Source organism: Nyctereutes procyonoides, unplaced genomic scaffold (genome assembly GCF_905146905.1).
Source record: "Nyctereutes procyonoides isolate TBG_1078 unplaced genomic scaffold, NYPRO_anot_genome, whole genome shotgun sequence".
Lineage (NCBI taxonomy): Eukaryota > Metazoa > Chordata > Mammalia > Carnivora > Canidae > Nyctereutes > Nyctereutes procyonoides.
The window spans coordinates 36437325-36457604 of record NW_026575125.1 but is presented as its reverse complement, the minus strand read 5'-3'; the positions used below and the strand labels follow the sequence as shown (position 1 = coordinate 36457604).

At 42.2% G+C, this 20280-nt stretch overlaps 1 protein-coding gene and 1 pseudogene across 8 annotated transcripts in view; both read left to right on the top strand.

Moving 5' to 3' along the window:
• Positions 1–8424: 8424 nt before the first annotated feature.
• Positions 8425–20280, top strand: part of CASK (calcium/calmodulin dependent serine protein kinase) — a 348892-nt gene continuing 337036 nt past the window's right edge. For 4 of the 8 annotated variants that reach the window (XM_055337539.1, XM_055337532.1, XM_055337537.1 and 1 more), the window contains exon 1: positions 8426–9112. In XM_055337539.1, the coding sequence (XP_055193514.1) occupies positions 9054–9112 (59 nt within the window). In that variant the 5' untranslated portion in view covers positions 8426–9053. Of the gene's footprint in view, positions 9113–20280 lie in introns of all 8 variants that reach the window. The other 4 variants (XM_055337533.1, XM_055337531.1, XM_055337538.1 and 1 more) reach the window with 2 other exon arrangements.
• Positions 12589–12684, top strand: LOC129518971 (U6 spliceosomal RNA; annotated as a pseudogene).

The following is a 20280-nucleotide window of genomic DNA, read 5'->3' as shown; positions in this document are numbered from 1 at the left end:
ATAAGCCCTCAATAAATAGTCCTTCCATTATATTTTACAGACCATTAAAATCTCTATCTCTTCCCCTTAGATTGATTTTGCTATTGTCTTTTAAAAGATTACTTTCTTAGCTATTGTCTCCATTACAAGACAATTTTAAATAGATAACAAGGGTAAATAAGCTTGAATGGGAAATATTTGATTAGAATACTTACAGCAAAATATCATTGAGGAGTTCCTATCAGATCTGAGAATTACCACAAACAGCCTGTGGAAAATCTAATAGTGATTTTTTTTCTCTTGACCAAAATGGAAAACATCTTATTAGTGCAGATCCTGACACTATAGATTATCTCTATAAGAAAAAAGATTTTTCAGGAAAGGAGTCTCCATTTATAAAAATAAAGTATCATTTATGAAAAAGGATGGTAAGAAAAAAAGAGCTCCTTGAGAGTTTTGCAGACTTGTACTGCCAGAAAAGACCCCCAGAAAGGATCTCCACCATCTGTGCCCAGAGGAGAGTGAATGATTAAACCTACCAGTGTCCATAGGCTTGTATTTCATGTTGGTGATTTATTAATCACTTGACCTTTTTCACAGTGAACTTAGCATAGTAAATTGTAGTCCCTTCCATTGAGGCTTGGGTGACTTACATGACTCTTTGCAACTTAGCCAGGGCTGGGCTCAATAGAAGTCACCCATTGGATATTTTGCAGCTGATTGTGTGTTTTTACCACATAATATGATAGTTTAGCAGAACTAAAGAATCTTCCAGTAGAACCTGGAAAGAAAGCACCAGGAAACCCGGAAGAGGAAATTCAGGAGACACCAATTTAATTTCCTGCTTTACCTTTGAAATCTCTCATAGTGAAGACATAAGGGAAAATTCCAAATGCTGTGTGAGATTTAACTTAATTTTTCACACAAAAGATAGCTAGTAGAACTGCTCTCAGCAGAAATAAATCCAATGCCCTGTTCTCTTTGATAAGTCTTCTGCTCTGATACTGGTGACTTTCCCCTCCCGTATAAAAATCTTGTTTCTTCCGCTATTCATTTTCTTTTAAGATTTTATTTATTTATGCATGAGAGACAGAGAGAGAGAGAGAGAGGAGAGACATAGGCAGAGGGAGAAGCAGGCTCCCGGTGGGGAGCTCAATGTGGGACTCAATCATGGGACCCTGGGATCACGACCTGAGCCAAAGGCAGATGTTCAATCACTGAGTCACCCAGGCGCCCCCCATTATACATTTTCTTCCCAAGAATCCAACCACTTTAACTGAGTCTGTTGGCTCTTCAATCTCTTCTAATTATGAGTGACTCTAATCCAACTCAAGAAACATAGTCACTTATTTAGCTAAGAAATACATATGAAGTACTTACTATGTTCTAGACAATTTCTAGGTTCAAAGGTTGAAGAAGAAAGGCTATACACAAAACAAAGAGAATTCTAGGAAATGATAAGGGCTGTGAAGACATTCATTCATTTATTCATCATTCAACAAATACTTCTTGAATGCCTACTACACACCAGGCAGTGTTCTAGATGCTCAGGATCCTTCTTCATGGGCCTCAAGTGGGTCTCTCCATGGTGAATAGGATTGGATAAGGCATTGGAGGCAGGAGCCTAGTGAGTGAAGTGAGGCAATATCTAAATATGGGTTGATGGGAGAGTGGATTGGGGTAGAGACTAAAGAAATGGAAAAGAAATAGAAAATCTAAAAAAACATTTTGTAAGAAAAATTGGCAGTATGTGGTGACTAGCTGAACATGGAGAAAGAAGTGACATACTAAGACAAAGCCAATGCCCATATTTAGGTAACTAGGAAAACTAGGAAGCCTTCCCAACATTTGCTTGTTCTGCCCATCTCTTGCCCAAAGTATCTGATTTTCCTTCAGAGCCTTTTCTGGTTTTTAAATTTTTATTCTCAATCAAGAGATTGATTCCCATATCCAGCTCAAGAGTGGACCCTGATCGGTTAAATTATTCAGTGACTCCCACTCACTGGCTACAGTCAGTAGTTCAGGGATGGTCATGTGCCTCAGTACCAGGCCAATGAGAGACAGTGAATCCTAGAACATGGGCAGGACCTACTGGATCACACTCCTTTTCTCTTGTCCTGGATGCTGATGTATAAGAAGGTGAAGCCTGGAACAGTGGCAGCTATTCTGCTTTTTCAAGGGGAAAGCCTGAAGTTCTGGGGGCCACTTTGTGGAACCTATGGATGAAACCGGTACCATAGAATGTAAAGACTAGAAGAAATAGCATCATTTGAGTCCTGGTTCAAGTCTTAACATGAAGCTACCACACGTCTTGATTTTTCAGTTGTGTGAGCCAATAGATTCTCCATATTGTTTAAGCTGGTTTGGGTCTTCCGTCACTTGCAACCAAAAGTTGCAATCCCTGACTATTGCAATCTGCATTAGCAAGCAACACAACTGTTGAGTCTCCAAGATGCCAGTGAATACTTGTGATCTTGAGTAGCTAACTTTTGAGCTACAACATGTTCAGTGTATAGCAGCACTGTGCTGTGTCCAAAGACAATCTTGTTTCCACTGTCAAACAAAAGTTTCCAGTGACTTGCCCATTGATATTAATGGAAGAAGGGTAATATGAATCTTTAGGTAAGCAGAGTTTTACAGAAGCAAACACATTTGTAGGCAAATCCATTTCTGCTCCCTGAAGTGTTCTTTTGCATTTCTTTTTAAAAAATATTTTATTTATTTATTCATGAGAGACACAGAGAGAGACTGGCAGAGACATGGGCAGAGGGAGAAACAGGCTCCCTGCAGGGAGCCCAATGTGGGACTCCATCTCACCCTGAGCTGAAGGCAGATGCTCTACCGCTGAGCCATCCAGGCATCCCTTCTTTTGCATTTCTTATGGTTTCTCCACGCTAGTGATGAAGTCAGCACTAACTCCTTTTTTTCAAAGAGCTTATTCGGTGGCTGGTGTTAGAGTAGTGGTACTTAATTTTAGATGTTTAAGGCTCACTTGGGGAGCTTATAAAAATATAGATCACTATGACATTCTTTAGGACATCCAAATACAGTAAGTCATGGGTAGGGCCTGGAAGTCAACATTTAAACAATTTTCATAAACTTCCAGGTGATTCAGATGCAAGTGTCACCATTTTTAAAATAGTTTATTTTTTATTTGACAGAGAGAGAGAGAGCGCACAAGCATGGGGAGCAGCAGGCAGAGGGAGAGGGAGAGGTAGCAGGGATCAGGGAGCCCAACGCGGGGCTCCCTGGGATCATGACCTGAGCCAAAGGCAGACATTCAACCCATTGAACCACCCAGGCGCCCCACAATGGTCACTTGGAGAAACACCACTGTCTTAGTTTGGGTTTTGCCAAAGTAGATCTTGATAAGAGGATTCATGAGCAAATGATTTATTAAGGAAGAACTTCCAGGAGAAACCTGTTAGGGAATGAGAGAAAGAAGTAGGAGAGGGAAGAGGTAGGAGCCAGGGAAATTCCTGTGCGTCCTGTTCCCAAGGGGAGCTCAGGCTGTTAGTAAACCTCCAAAGTTGTCCCCCTCTCCCTCAGGGAAGGGCTTCTACATGCCTGCACTAAAAGCCAGAGAGACCTAAATGCCCAGGCACTTCCAAGTGAGCAAAGTGATTCCAGGAGCTTGTGGGAAGTCCTCTGAAGTCACAGGTGTGGGCTCTGGAAGCAAAAGATGCTGAAGCTGGGGGAGGGGCACACACCAAAATAGTAAAAGGGAGCAAGGGGATTCTAGCACAGTACCTACAGTGTCTGCTCAAATGGTTGGAGGGACTTCATATTTACTACAGAAGTATCTATATTTTAAAAGTGACTAGGGGAGGGGTGTGCACCAAATATAAAGAGAAGAGTTATTTATGTAGAATTCCATTCATGCATGGACCTTTGGTGGGGTGGGTGGTGCTCAGTCTACACGTAAGACTCTAGTGCCACTGAAGTGTGTGGTCTTCTAAGGGGCAAACTCTTTAAAATGGTGTTTGAAAAAAATAAAAATAAAAATAAAATGGTGTTTGACATCTTCTGCTATCTGGCCCCTGCCTATTTCTCTAACACCTCTGACCTCCTTCTTCCCACACTCTGATTCAGCCATGACCTACTTCTCCGAAAGAGCATATTCTCGCTCGCTCACCTCCAGGATTTCACAAATGCTGTTCTTTCTACCTAGGATTGGTTCGTCCCACCCTGTTAATTTCTATACTTTCTTCCGCCTTAAACATTGCCTCAGTGGGCCTTCCCTGACCTATAGGTCCCCCTGCTATGAGCTCCCCGTATTTCTCCCAACCTAATGACTGTTACTCTTCATTGTAATCAGGTGCCTGATACTTGTTTTCTTTTAGAGCAAAATTTAGCAAAGGCAGAGACCATATCTGCTTTATTTGTAGCTGTAACCTCAGTGGCTAGAATTAGACATTCATTGAAGGAATATAAAATAAACGATTTGCAACATGATGTTGAAGAAGATGAATATGAAATAAATGATTCACAGTATGATATCAGAGTATAAGTCTAGAATATGCAGCTTTTTCTGGAGACACTGACAGTGTCTTTCATCTCAGCTTAGAGTATCCTACTTATATCACAAGGCAATCACTTCATTCGTAGAACAGTGTCAGTCTTAATTTTATTCATTAATTCAGTAATAATTTCTATGTTTAAACAATCATAGGTACAGAATGAGGCTGAACTCTGAATTGCCTAAATTAGCCCTGTGCCACTCTAACCTCTGTGTTGTTCTCATGCTAATATTGCTCTTAGAGTGTGTTTTTCCCGATTATATCTGTGTCATGTTGAAATTATGTGGGAGCCCAACAACATGAGAATGTCTAATGCAACTGTGAGGAAGTCCAATGCTTCAAAGTCATTGAAGTTTCCACTGACATCTGAGAATCAAATTTCTCTAGGACCAACTCCATCCTTGTGGGTGTTTAAATGTTTCTGAATGTTTAAAGTTATTATATGTATATCAGTAAAGTTATGTCAGTTATACACTTGAGGTATATCTACATTATAATGAAGATCTATAATTATTTCATTGGTAATTTTCCTAACATTGGAAATACTGCTGATTGGCTGCCAAAGTCCATTCCCCATTTGCTTCTCCCTTGCCCACCTCCAAAAAGGAGGCAGGAAAAGTCAAATATCCATGTCACCCGCTTCCCATGCAGGCAAGGGTTGCCACAAGATTCTGTTCTGGCCAGTGATGTGGGAAAGAGATACTTTATTTCCGTAAATAAGAGGTGGGAGAAGGAGCAAAATGGCCTCGCCTACCCTTTTTGCGGTCCTGAATCCTGTCCCTGAATGCAGTTCGGTGCTGGAAATTGTAGTAGCCATCTTGTGATGGTGAAAGAACAAGCCTGAGAATGAGAGGCTGACATGTCCAGGGTTGCAGAGTGGAAGGAAAGAACCTGGTCATTGATGATACTGTGGAGTAGCTGATCCAGTGTTAGTAACAACCCATATCCAGACTTCTTGCTCTGTGAGGAAAATAAGCCCTCCATTTGTCTAAGCTGCTGTTATATTCAGTTATTACTAACATCTGAACACAATATATCTGATGCACCCAGTTACTTTAACATTTTCTTTTCTTTTTTTTCTTTTTTTTTTTTTACTTTAACATTTTCGTTGTGAAAACTAAAACAGATTATTGACACCTGACCACTTATACCTGGGCTTATATTTGTTGGAAGAGTATTAGATTTTTGTAAGAAACCCAGAGAATTATCTTCATTTGGAAACTTTGGTCATTTTATTTTCTTAAAGATTTTATTTATTTGAGAGGGAGAGAGAAAGAGAGAGAGAGAGAACAGAGAGAGGGTTAGATGGGGAGGGAGAAGCAATGTCCCTGTTGAGTGCAGATCCAGGACCCCCCCCACCCCACAACATGAAGCCTGACCTGGAGACCAACCTGAAGACTGACCCCAGGGCTGGACCAGGGGCTTGATCCCAGGACCCTGAGATAAAGACCTGAGCCAAAGTCAGACGCTCAATGACTGAGCCACCCAGGTGCCCCTAAAAGCTTTGAGGGGAGCTACCTCCAGCCACAATGCATGCTATGAGTTCTGAGGGATGTGCTTTGCAGAAAACTCCTGCATGACTAAATACCACACTGGGAGCTGGGAGACCTAGGCTCTGATGAGATGTTCAGTGAAATATGTGGCCATGGACATCTGTTTTCCTCTGAATTTTTCTCATTTGTTGTACCATAGAATGTAGAATGCTTTCTCTGAGACTAACAGGAAGCTCACCTCCAAGTGGTTTAAACAATAAAGTGAATTCATTGCCCTATATGACCCGGAAGTGTAGAGAGTTGGCTAAACAAGAGATTGATAATGTCACTGAGGACATCATCCTGCTGCCCCTCAAGTCCACCTCCCTCTCAGGTCTGACTACCCTCACAGATACAGATGTCTGATGGCAGCAACTGAGGCTGCATACCTTTTTGTTCAAGGCCAATGGGGTGGTTGGGGGCTGGGGTGGGGAGAAAGATCATTGTTGGGGAAAGTCCTGAGCTTTGTGGTGATTGGAAGACCTTGAGCCCCTCAAGGCCAGGAACTGAGAAATGCCAAGAGCTGATTAAGTCAAGAAGGTTACATTTATTAGCTTAATGAATTAGGACCCACCTCTCTGGGTGAGGTGGTTACAATCCCAGTCAAACCCAGAACTGCTACCCCATGCAGAGGGCATTCCTCACATCTGTAAATGACTGAGTTGGAAAGGCTGATGTCTAAGGCTCTTTCCAGATCTAAACTGACTGATTCCACGAGCAGGGTGCAATCCTATCTCTATAATCGTCTTTTTTTTTTAAATTCAACTCCACAATTTTATAATTGTCTTTTTCTACCTCTGAGTATAAACCCCTGTGGAAGATAACAAGCCCCAAAATAAAGTTAATATGTCTTGGCATAACTCAGATTTGAGCTGGGGAGAGGAAATGAAGCTGACTAGGTGACTTGTGAGGGGGTCACTGTGCACCAGGTGGACATGCCAACTTTGGGTGACAATGACTTGGAATTGCTGGACCCTCAATGGAGGCAATGTTTCTCAGGCTCTAAATCTCCCTTGTCTAGAGAATGCACAAGCTCTTTGGGAAAGAATGCAGACCTTCTCATACAATTACATTTTCCCTCTGATTTGCATTGTAAAAAAAAAGCGTTTAGTACTCAAATCCTTAACACTGACAAATCTCTCAGTGTCTGGAGGGAGTGGTCAAGGGTTTGCACAAAACGTTTCTAAAGAGAAAATAGGCTGAGTCTCCACCCCTCCACATACTGTCTCTTTCTTTCTTTTTTTTTTTTATTACCGCACTGAGAATTTTACCAGGTGATTTCTAGAAGATGACTTATGAACTAATTGGGCACTTGTGCTGTGCAGAGGAACAAAGACTTTTTTTATTGGTCCTTAACTGAGGCATATACCTGTCTGATGGCGTTGGCTCATTCTGCACATGCTCAGTTGAACAGAAATCTTCATATTGAATACAACCTAGCACAGCGGCAACACCCAGAACCTCACTCCCTGGCTGACTCTGTGCATCCACTCCCCCTAGTTGCATTTTTATCCTGACATGTCTAACATTTATAGGGAGTACAGAAGAAGGGTAGGTACTGAAAGCTTGGCGGTGCGGGGAGGCGACATACTAAGGGGCTTAAAGTGTCTGTCCCTGCCTTCCTGACCTGTCTCTAGGCTGTGTCTACTGAGGGCAAGCGCTGGATAAGAATTTGTCAAGTTTGGGGCAGAATGTGAGAGAAGCTTATCTCTAGGAATTGTCACTTATGGTTGCACACCTTCCTGGACAGTTTTTTGTCTGGTTCAAATTCTTGTAGGTGGACGACCCCCACCCCCCTTCACCAGCCCTCATTTGCAATAAGGAATGCAGAATGGCACTAAAAGCATCCGCCGCCTAGCATGGTCTGGAATGACAGCCTCTCCACCTCTCTTTAGCTTTTTTCATTCATTAGGACCCTTTCCCAGCCTCTTTCCACAGCAAAAACTGGGCAAGGCTTCATGCGGTTACAAAAGAAGAGAGGGGAGCGGCCGGGGTTCAAGCGCTCGCCGCAGAGAGCCAAGAACGTGCGTTCAGTCGTGGATCTTTTGTCCCTGCCCCCCCCTCCACTCCCGCAGCTCAGTCGCGGAAGGGACGACCCGACCCGCACCCGCGTAAGCAGCTGCTGCCCGCGCGCCCCTCGGGCCGACCCCCCCCCCCCGCGCCCCTTCTAGATCCCCGACGCCCGCCCGTTCGCCGTGACGTGGCCCGCGGCGCGCGCATGCGCCGCTCAGCCCGGTTCCCCGTCTCTCGGCCACCGCCTCCCGACGGGCTGGAGTGGGCGGGGCCTGTGGTTCTGGAAGCCGCGCGGCCGTAGGGGGGGAAGAGGGCGTGTGTGCGCGAGGCGGGTGCGCGGGGACTCGCTAGCTGGTCCGCGGCTGAGGCGGAGGAGGAGGAGCTGAAGGCGGCGGCCGCGACTCCCGCCCGCACAGACAGCCAGTCCCGCGAAGCCCCCTCCCACTCTCGGGCGGGCGGCGGCGGCGGCGGGAGGAGGAGAAGGAGGAGGGAGCGTCTCTGCCGCCGCCTCCTGGTCCCCAGCGCCGATCTGCCGCCGCCACCTCCCTCCGCGGCGATCCTCCCTCCATGGTCCTGCCGCGGCCCCCCTTGTAGCCTGAGCTGCCCCGCGCCGCGCCGGAGCCAGCCTCGGCAGAGGGAGCGGTCGCGGCCTCGCGGCCCGGGCCGGCTGAGAAGCGGAGAGCGCGGCGCCGCGCCGTCCCCGAGGATCCGCACGCCGGGCAGCGCGGCCCGAGCAGCGCGAGGAGCAGCGGGCGGGCGGGCGGCGCCGGGCCCGGGCCGCCCTCGCTCCCGCGCCCCGGCCCCGCCGCCCGCGCCGGGGCGGTCGCCCGCAGAGGAAGGCGCCGCAGTCTCCGGGCCTCGCAGCCCCACTCGAGCGAGCGTCCTCAGCACCGAGGGCTCGCGGGTCCTGAGGGGAGGAGGCGAACCAGGGGCCGGGCACTGAGCTCTTTGGCGCCCCCACCCCCGTTTTCGGAGCCCTCCACGCTGCGGCCGCTGTCCCCTCCGGACCATGGCCGACGACGACGTGCTGTTCGAGGACGTGTACGAGCTGTGCGAGGTGATCGGCAAGTGAGTCCCCTCGCGAGGGAGCGGGAGTGTGGAAAAATGCATTTCAGTGATGCCCGGGTTTTCCCGCACCGGCACCCGCTCCGGGCATGCCCCCTGCCCTCCCTCTCCTCCGCCTCCCTCGTCCTCCTCACCCGGGCGTATTTATAGACGTGTACCTGGACCTCCTGGCGGGCGGGGGTCCGGGGGCTTCTCAGCGATCCATGGAGGCCGCCGAGCCGAGGTCGGCCACCTCACGAGGCGTGGGGCCGGCCGAAATCCGCTGTCTGCATTTTATCTGACGGTTGCACAGGGACGTGGCAGACCCAATTTTATAGTTGCTTCCTGGGAACAGTTGGGTTATTGTTACCTTGCCTGTACCACAGACCATTAACGAAAAGAGCAGCTTGCATTTCCTCTGCTTGCATGGAGTGACAGAGAGAGAACGTCCAGGGTTTTTAATTGTGGGGTGTGTGTCTATTGTGCAGGATATTAGATAGATGTCTTTGTGTTCACCCCATGCCCGGATTGGAGGGGGTCATTTTCAGACGGGGTGCGTTCAGTTTCAGCAAATTCCTCACCTGGTGTAGACCAGCGTGGAAAGAGTTGGGGGTATCCGAATTTTTAATGCCTCGTTATGCAATAACTGTTAAATCAGTGTTCGAGGCTTCCCTCGACTGTTGTTGGGATGGTGGTGGTTCGTGTGGTAGAGCCGTCTGCTTTGAGTCACCAGGCTGGTCTAGAATATAGAACTGACAGTCCAAATGCTCATCCTTTCATCTGTGTTGTATAATTACACTAGGGAAAAGCAGGGAATCAGATTAATCACAGTGCTGATTGAGAATTAAATCTGCAGTTCCTCATCTAATTGTCCATTCCTTAAATCTGTTTTGAATAGTTTCCTTTTCATTCTTGTCAAACAGTATTCCAAGTGCACAATCCTGCTAATTTGCTGGTGAGGGAAAAGGCTGGCGATCCGAAGTTGATTTTCTAGTTCAGCGTGTGTGCTGTGCCTTGAGAAGTTGAGGAGATAAAATTTAAGAGCAATTTTTGCTTCTTTATGAAGGACTGCCAGGTAGCTTCCATTGAAATATTTTACCTCTTTTTGAAGCGGTGCTTTATTGTCTATTTTAAGGTCCGCAGTTGGGAAATGAAACCAAGACCTTAGACCAGTTGGCTGTATCCCTTTTAAGTTGTCTGCAGTACCGGATTTCAATTTGTTTTTAAGTGCTGATAACTCATTTTTTTCCTTCTATGTTGAGGTATTACAGTGTTTCCTCACATGAGGAAATTATGGGGAGAGCTTGCTACACACTTTCCTCAGACCCAATTGATACAAGGACGCGTTACTCCTTGCCCCTATTGTTACATGACCAGCCTGTCTACTAGAGGAAGGATATCCAAATGTGCCCTGATAAAGTGCTTGTGGAAGTGCTCTAGAGCAGCGCTGTCCAAAAGGTTTATGATGCAAGACATATATGTAATTTTCTATATAAAAATTTTACGTATATAAATTTTGTAATGATCACATTAAAAAAATTAGAAACAAATAGGTGCAGTTTTAATAAAATATTTTCCTTAGCCCACTAGATCCAAACTATTACTGTTTCAACATGTAAGCAGTGCAGAAATTATTAATGAGATATTTTACATCCTTTCTTTTGTACTCAGTCTTTGAAATCCAATGTGTATTTTACACTAACAACACCTCTCAATTCTGACACGGAGCTACATTTTCATCTGAAATACTTGATCTGTATTTAGATTTCATGACATTTCCATTTGCAAAAGTAGATTCACACACCCAAGTTTTCCCAAACATATCTAAAAGTTTTCTAATAACCTAATCGATAGCTCTTTCTAAATTTAAATTGTGATTAATTAAAATGAAATGAAATTGAAAATCAGTTTCTCAGTTGGACTAGCCACATTTCAAGTGCTCCACAGCCATATGTGGATAACAACATTCTGTAGAGACAAACATGTTTGTTTGTTTGTTTGTTTTAATCTCCTTGGCTTCTTCATTCTTAGCACCCAGTGAAGGTAAATTAGGGTTTCCCAAAAGCTCCCAAATGATTCTGTGTGTGGGTGAATGATATTTGTTGTCTCTTAGTTATACTTGCTTTAAATGAGCCAGCAAAGTCATAATTGGAATATGTGAAATTAAAATGTTAATTATATCGTGATGACGGAATATAGCCATCATTGGATCAATGATAGTAACCGGTTCTGATTCCTTAAGGTCTGGAAGAGTGATGATATTATTTCTTTTGATATCAAAATGACATGGTCGGCATCACATTAGCACAATCAGTATTCTCCTGGCTTATAATTGATAGAATATTTTCAGGAAAACCTCTGGTAGAACTAAATTAATCTTTTCTGTTGCTTTAGAGCTGCATAAGAGTGGAGAGCAAGCAGATTCTGAGGTGATAGGTACCGTATGGCTCCCTTAAGTATTGTGAACCTGAAATCTCATTCATACCCTACAAAATCTGACTTGGTCAGTGCCATTTATAATGTGTCATTTCGTGAAATAATGAATTCAAGGTAGCCTTCCTGGTAAAGAACGTAATGATAGTGTTCCTCACCCTGTGTAAAGGTTGAAGGTTTCTCTGGTAAATTGTCTCAGCACATATTGATCTGGAAATTGAAATTCACTTGAGATTTTCTTGCAGGGACCTTGACAGCATACACTTTAACTTAGCATTTGTTCAACTCTAGCTTTAAACAGAAAGGCCTTGAAGATGTTCACTTGTACTGGAAACCTTTTTGTTGATTTCTACCCAAGTTCTCTAGAATTGTGATTTTCTTGTATACCAAATTAGTATCACAAATTGTTTTTGACCCTTAGGTCTTAATAGGTTTAAATTTCCACTGAGGTACTTTAAAACGGATTTCAGTTTTCAAGATCAATTGACCACCTGCTCACTCCCCTACCTCACTACTTACTGACTCATTCACTCATCCACTGCGAGAGAATCATGTGCCTGTTTCGCTAGGAATATTGGGAGGATGCCATATCTTCTTTTAGAAAATTCAGCTTGTTCCCCCTGTTTCTTATTTTTGAAAGTCTTAGAAAAGCTCTTTGAATGCCCATTGTTTCCATAACATTTTCCTGTGTGACATCTTTCAAGTGACTGAAACAAATTGCCAATGATGGGACGTTATCCTAGTCCCAAAACTTCTTGTCCTCACAAATGTAACAATTAGGGGGAAAGAAAGATTTTATGCAAATGCAGGAAATTTGTTAAGTTTTACGCCATGACTATTTACTATATCTTTTGCAAGTGTATAGTTTTAGAAGTAAGTGTACAATCAGTAATATTACATGAAGGAAATTTTAGGACGATTCATCCAAATTAAAACATAGAAATGCCTACCTCCATGGTACAGGAGTTTCTGTGCAAGAGAATAGCAAAAGGCACACCATTTTCACCTTGCATGGGTTGAATAGTTGCCCTGGGTTTAGGATTCTTAGTAATCTGTAACTTCTGACTTTCCTGTTTTGGTAGGACATATACAACAATTGGAATGATGCAGCATGACCCCTGCTCAAGAATGACATGCCAGTTTGTGAGGCATGCTGAATTTGCTTGTACCTTGAGAGCAACTTACTGTATTTAATACAGTTTCTTATTCATGAGTCTCTCTAGCAAACAGGGAGCTTCTTGAGGACAGGGAACATATGTATCTTTCTCCATTACTTAACACAGTGCCTGCCATGTAATGGTTGCTCATTAGCTATGGAATGAATTGAATCGTTTTAATAAAATCTCATTAAAAGGCAAAAAGCATGTTTATCAACCTCAGAGCAATTATTGTCCCAAAAGGCTGTATTAGTTTGAAGCAGTGGATCTCCACCTGGCTACATATTAGAGTCACCAGGGGAGCTTTTAAAAAAGATCAATGGCAGGGCCTTGTGTCAGAGCAATAAAATCAGAATCTCTGGGAGTGGGTATTGGTATTTTTCAAATGCTAAGTGATTCTAATGTGCAGTAATGATTGAGTCATTGGTTTAAAACTTAGGTGATATGTAATATTTTGGACCTGGCTTTTCAGAGGCTTACAGGTTTTGAAAAGTAGAACAAATGCTTTTTGGGAGGTATTGAAGCTGAGAGACCAAAACATGGATTTTATCTTCTGTGTGCTATGTCTCTGAGCCCTGTTGTGTAAGAATTTTGTTTCAGCCTGTGTTTGGCTTTGATTTCTTGGGTCTTTTAAGATTCGCATTGATTATGATGCTCATCTAATGCTAACACAGTGACTGATGTTTGGAACAACACAGAACGAGGATTGCTTCAATAACAGTTGATGATGGCTGTCCACTACAATGACTTAATTTAGTATTAAGAGATTTATCAGTTAGTATGGATTGTGTTTGCACATATACTCTATTAAAAGAGTGTGATTATGTTGCATATATACTTTAAAGTCCACACTTGGAATTCCGGTAACACCGTTTACTAGAGAATTAAGTTAAATGCAGCCTTTAAATAAACACTGGGTTAATAATTTGTAAAATATGTGATTTAACATGACAAAAATTCAGCTGTACTATTGCTACTAATTACGATGGCTTGCACATATATTGATTGGCCCACTGATTGGAATTTCCAGTACCACAGAGAAGAACATTACAATAGACTAGAACATCTTTCTTGGAAATTTTATCTGGATATTGGAAATAAATTGGTTTTTAGTGTCTGGAAAAGTGTGAGCCTGAAGGAACCAGGAATTTACCAGAAATGAGTGGCCTTTTCTTTAAAGAAGTGCTTGCTTGATCAGAGTGACAATCGTGTAACAAGGTAGAAGAAAAAGAAACAGTTACCAGCTAGCCTGTTGGTGGCCCAGAAAGATTCAAGCCAAGGGGGTTTTTAGCTGCAGTTCCACAGAAGAAAAACCTGTTTGTTAAACACAGTGTGGATGCCTGCACATGGTAGGCCTTCTGGGGAGTAGGTAAGCAAGCAGTGTTGATTCCTGATGATGGAGTTTGCTTCTGGGATCATTTTGTAGAAAACTGAGCTTTCCTGCTTTGTGCACTACTTTGTCTTGAGTCTACTTCATGACTGCTTTATACAGACTGCCCTAGGACTTGGAGTTTCTGAAGTGTTGTTTGCACATTGTCTTTATAAAAAGACTTCCTGTGAGTCCTTTGCCTTTTATGACTGTGACCTGCTTCCATGTCCTTGACATGTGCACTTCACCCCCTCCATTTTCCCTTTGAATTAGCAACAGTTTCACCTGACAAATTGTAGCTCTCCTGCACCTTAAATTGTGTTCCTGGATATTTCCTTTAAATTGAAAATTCTTTTACCATTCCCCAGTTGTAGCTCCACTCAAATTAAAGAAATGGGTATGCCTTCCTTTTTGAGATTGTTCTTGAACAATTATTGAAGTTTTGTAAACGTTTTCACATTTTAAATTTGCCAGAAGCACTGTTTAAGAGAACTCTGACATAAGATTATTTAAAAGTAAAAACAAACACCTTTCATAACTTAATGCTGACTTCGTAAGGGGAATATGTCTTCTAACATTAGGCCCTTTATGTATATTATCTCCTCTGATTATACCTGTTTTACAGAACACACTGCAATTCAGAGAGGGGCGACTTGTGCGAGATCCCATGGAATTGCAGCTGGTTCCGAAGTCCATTTATTTCACGCTGCATTCTGCTGCCTATTCCAGTTGTCAAAAATGCTACATCTGGTTTCTTTAAAGTGAGGCCCATGCCTCCATTTTTAGAGTTTATTTACAGCAAATTTTAATTGTTCGACTTTCTAGCTCTATTTCCTACCCTTTCATTAGAGGTTCCATACTACCATTCATTGTTTCACCCATTTCATTTTTTTTTGTCTTTCTTGTTAATGAGACGTCAGTGTTTGTCACCAAACTGATAAGTGTGCATTCTTTAGCAGTGGAAATATAGAATCTCGTCCATCCATCCAAAATACGATTTGTGGGATCCCTGGGTGACACAGCGGTTTAGCGCCTGCCTTTGGCCCAGGGCGCGATCCTGGAGACCCAGGATCGAATCCCACGTCGGGCTCCCGGTGCATGGAGCCTGCTTCTCCTTCTGCCTATCTATGTCTCTGCCTCTCTCTCTCTCTCTCTCTCTCTCTCTCTCTCTCTCTGTGTGTGTGTGTGTGACTATCATAAATAAATAAAAAAATTAAAAAAAAATACGATTTGTTTTAGAACTTTTCTCTACGCCTTTTACTCTCCAGGTTTTTCCTTTCAATTCCCCTGCCCCAACAAAATCGTTGATTAATGACGCCTAACTTGCCAAACCAGAAGTAATGAGGTGTCAGAGATAGGTGTTTGTTGGGAGTAGGGTGGGGTGCTTTCCACGGGGTGGTTATTCTTATATCCTGTGCTAAAAATCCTGCGATTGCTCTCACTGACTCTGAAAACTGTGCTGAACTGCAGCTGCTGAGTTGTAAGCATCTTGGCTGTCTGCCAGCACTGCACACCTAAATAGGCAAGTGACTGAGTTACTGCTGCAGAGCAGGTACCTGACCCCAGCCAGCAAGCCGATAGAGTGTGCAGCTCTTGCATTTCTGGTTTTATTTTTTAGTTGCAACTGACAGTGCAGATTCTAAAACCACCAGATATGGCTCTGATTTCATGCTACATGGTTCAAGGTATGACAGGACCTGCTCTCTTCTTTCTCTCCTGGGGCTACCCAGTGTCTTGGTAGCCCCTCTTTCAAGCCAGTATCCCTTTGCCCACACCAAGATTTCATGTCTCAAGCTAGTTGGACTTGAAGGAAGTTAATATGTATTTGCAATGTTGGGATTTAATTAATTTTCTATTACTTTCTCTTTATAAATTGACTGGTCTTTATAAAATAAATTATATAAAATTAATTTTAAAATCTAGACCGTACAGAAGGAAATGAGTCTCTCTTTCCATTCTCCCACCATCCATAGCTCCATTATCCAGAGGTAACCATTGTCCAGTTCTTGAACCTCTCTCTGGGAGGTCTTTATTTAAAAAACAGAATGGGATCATATTTGTAATTTTCCATTGACAAACACTGTCTCTGATGACCTTTCCATATCCATCTATGACTCTGTTGAACCCTGTCTCCTCTTAAGTTGCTGCCCAGTATTCTGTGGTATGGATTGGTTACTGTAGCTTTGAGTTGAGTGCAAGTCATTTGCAGGTAGACAGCACTGGAAATGCTGAACTGGAGTTTGGGTAGAGACCTCGAATGACGGTTAAGATTTCGGAAGATTCACTGAATGAGTTCTTGTCAGGTGGCCGAGCTGGAGAGCTGTGGTTGGGTATGTAGCTAGAAGAGTCAGGATAGCTGGACATCAGAGAAATTTTAAAGTGGGCAGGATCAATAATGTAAAATACCAATACACCATGATGGACGATAAAAAAAAGGCTCATTTATAGCAGAGAGGCAATTTAAAGTATCTATCAAAATAGATACAATGTTAAATATCAATTCATGACCTGACTGAAAAGCAAGGTTCTGTGCATGTTGGTAAGGCACTATTTCTCTGTGAATCCATCTCAACACTAACTTATTTAGAGTAAAAAAAAAAGGGGGGATTTCTTTTTTGTTATAATTGTGTTTGGAGATTCTGATGGCTGGCTTTTAGGTAAAACCATTTGGTTTTCCTAAGATGAGGTATTTTTCATTCCTCAGCTGGTACATAACTTTCAATTAAATGAAAGCCTTTAATGAAATGACGTGGTAAATTTTAGATACTTTACATTTACTTTAAGTTCTTGTTATTAGTCAAACAATTCTTATTTTCTTAAATCCCCCCCCCCCCCCGGGGAACTGCATCCTTCCTTGTCTCAAGGTTTTGGGTCCCCATTGGATGAGTGTAGTTCACGTCCCTCTACCCTCCACTCTCTGACTAAATTTGTTCATTGGCTTTTTGTAGTTGTACACACCCATTCACAATAAGAAATGATTACTTTATTGCACTCAAGTCCATTTTCTTGTAAGTGCACATTATTTCATTTTAACATCTTGTGTTCTATCACTAAGCAGTTGCACATTATTTTTTCCAATCTTTCTTATTTCTTTTAATATACTTTTTTTGCTTTGTTACCACTGTTTTGAATATTTGAATCATTTATAGTTTGGAATGATAACTATGTTCTCTCTCTCTCAGTATAGTTTAATAATATCCAAACTACTATGTCAGGTCTGTATCTCAGGCTTTTAATTGTAATCCTAAATTTAGTGTATCTTGGTATATTTGAATTTAAGATGGAAGTATAACTGCCTAGCTATATGCAGATTCTAATGTTTTATTAAAACACTCTTGATGTTATTAATTCAATTACAAGGTCTCTAGCCCTGCTAAAATGTGCAGATTACCATTTATACCACTATTTTATGGAATCTAATTTGTGTTTTTAGGAAACATAATAGATTTTCAGCCTTTCTGCTTACCCTTGGTATGTATTTTCCCCCTAAACATATGGATCAACATTGTTTTGTAGCTTGTGAGGCAGCCCCCTAAGATCTGATCTGGTAGTCTTCGGGCACAGTGTGGCCATTTTCTTCGTATTTATAGAAAGAATGATAGCCACTTCACAAGCTATTTGCATGGATTAGTGATTGTAAAGTGCAGCATACGTATTTTTTATTTCCAGAATGTCTCTGAGATACTCAAATTACTTTTGGCAGCTATGTAGATAAGTTTCAACAATTTCCAAATGTGCACTTTCTCAGTGCTAAACACAGGCTCTATTACATAAATAATATGATGAAATGAACATTCTTTCCTATCACGTGGGTAAAATTGCTAGTGGTGCTAACAGTTTCTTCATTTGTTCATTTATGCATTCATTTCTAGCTGTGTGGCCCTGGCCAAATTAGTTAACCTCTCTGAGTCTCAGTTTCTTTATCCGTAAAACGAGGGTGATAATATATGCCTTGCAGGATTGTTGTAAAGACTGAATAACGTGATCTGTGTGAAAAGACTAAAAGTAGTTGTTATTTTAATTGCTATTATCATTTTTAAAAAGTAAACTCTACTCCCAACATTGGACTCAAACTCAAGATCCTGAGACCAAGTGTCTTGTGCTTCACCGACCGAGCCAGCCAGGCACCCCGTTATTCACCAGATATTTGAGTTCTCTGGCCTCAATGGCAGAAGTTGACAAATGGTTCAGATCTAATATAATTAGACATTAAGTCCTGTTAAAGCCAGGGTTGCATCTGACTTGTTCACCTAGTACCCTCAGCATAACTTGGTAACTGACACATAGTAAGTACTCAGTTGTTGAAGGAGCATTAAGTGAGCACCCGGTAGTAAAGACTGTGACCACCCAGTAGTAAAAGGAAGTTGGGAAAATTGTTACAGAGGTCAGGCTTGAACGATTTGTTAGTCTTCTTGGGTAACTCATGTCATATTTTTATGCCTGTTTCTTCATTTAGAAAAGGGAGCAGAGGAATACAGGTAGGGAAAATTGAAGAAATCTTTTGAAACTTAAAAAATGTTTATCCTTCTTTTAAAATAAGGAATCTTATTTCTTAGAGCAATTTGGGGTTCACAGTTCCTATTTTAGTTTAGAGACACATATAAGATATATAAGAAATTTGAACAAAAAGCATAAAATTAAAGTTTTTAGGGATAACTTTAGGAAATTTTTTTCTTTTTTGGTTCTCAAATTCTATGGCTTGAGTGTTCATTATATGCTGGACAGAGTGTTACATTCTTCATATTTTTGTAATTTAATATTGGCCATCAGCCTTCCTTTGAGGCAGTCACCCTCTCCCCTTTTCCTGATGAGGAAACTGAGCAAGAGGGAGATCAGTAACTTGCCCTGGGCAAAATGTCAGTAATAAATGGCAGCAGGGCAGCCCTGGTCGCTCAGCGGTTTAGCGCCACCTTCAGCCCAGGGCCTGATTCTGGAGACTCGGGATTGAGTCCCACGTCAGTTCCCTGCATGGAACCTGCTGCTCCCTCTGCCTGTGTCTTTGCCTCTCTGTGTGTGTGTGTCTCTCATGAAAAAATAAAATCTTAAAAAAAATAAACGGCAGCATAGGGATTTACACCTGGGTATATATGACCCATCTAAGCACCTGCTCTTCAGTACTGTTTTGGTGCTTGTCATTTAGTATGAACAGAGACTGGTTGTCTTTTAAGGGATAGTCCTAAATATAAGACTCTAACATTCTGATTTTAGATGTTTCAGCAGGTTAATAGAGTGCATTTTTTTTGGTAACAGCTTTACTGAGATGAATGTGTGTTCATCACTGAGATGTGATGAACCATACAGTTCACCAATGTAAAGTGTACAATTCAGTGGAATTTAGTATATTCACAGATTTGTGCAAGCATCACAGGAAATTTCCAAACATTTCATCACCCAAAAAAGAAAGCCTGTATACATTAGCTCTCAGCCCCATCTCTCCCTAGCCCTAATTAACAACCAATCTACCTTCTATCTCTATAGATATGCCTGTTCTGGACATTGCTTATAAATGGAATCATACCATACATGGTCTTTTGTGACTGCTTTGTCTAAGCATAATGTTTCAAAGTTCATCCATGTTGTAGATGTATCAGTATTTCGGTTTTTTTTTAAGATTTTATTTATTTATTCATGAGAGAGAGAGAGGCATAGACGTAGGCAGAGGGAGAAGCAAGTGCCCTGTGGGGAGCCTGATGTGGGACTCGATCCTGGGACTTGGATCACGATCTGAGCTGAAGGCAGACGCTCAACCACTGAGCCACCCAGGTGCCCCCAGTACTTCATTTTTAAGGCCCAATAATGTTCTATTGTGTAGATATACCACATTTTGTTGATCTATTCATCAGTTGATGGGTCATTGGGTGGTTTTCACCCTTTGGCTATCATAAGTAATCTGTGGACATTGACCTACAAGTTTTTGTATGGACATATATTTTTATTTCTCTTGGGTATATACGTAGGAGTGGAATTGCTGGGTCAAATAGTTATGCTGTGTTTAATATTTTGAGGAACTGCCAGAATATTTCCCAAAGTGGTCACGCCATTTTACATTCCCACCAACAGTGTATGAGGGTAGTATATAAGGGTTAGAATGGTTTTTAATCAGTTGAATGCTATCAGAGTTTGCCTATAGAGTCTGTTCAATACACTGCAAAAAATAAAAGTAAATTTTATGGGTTATTGGTTAACCCTTTATCTCACAGACCTATTTATACTGATTTTCATCAATTTTAGAT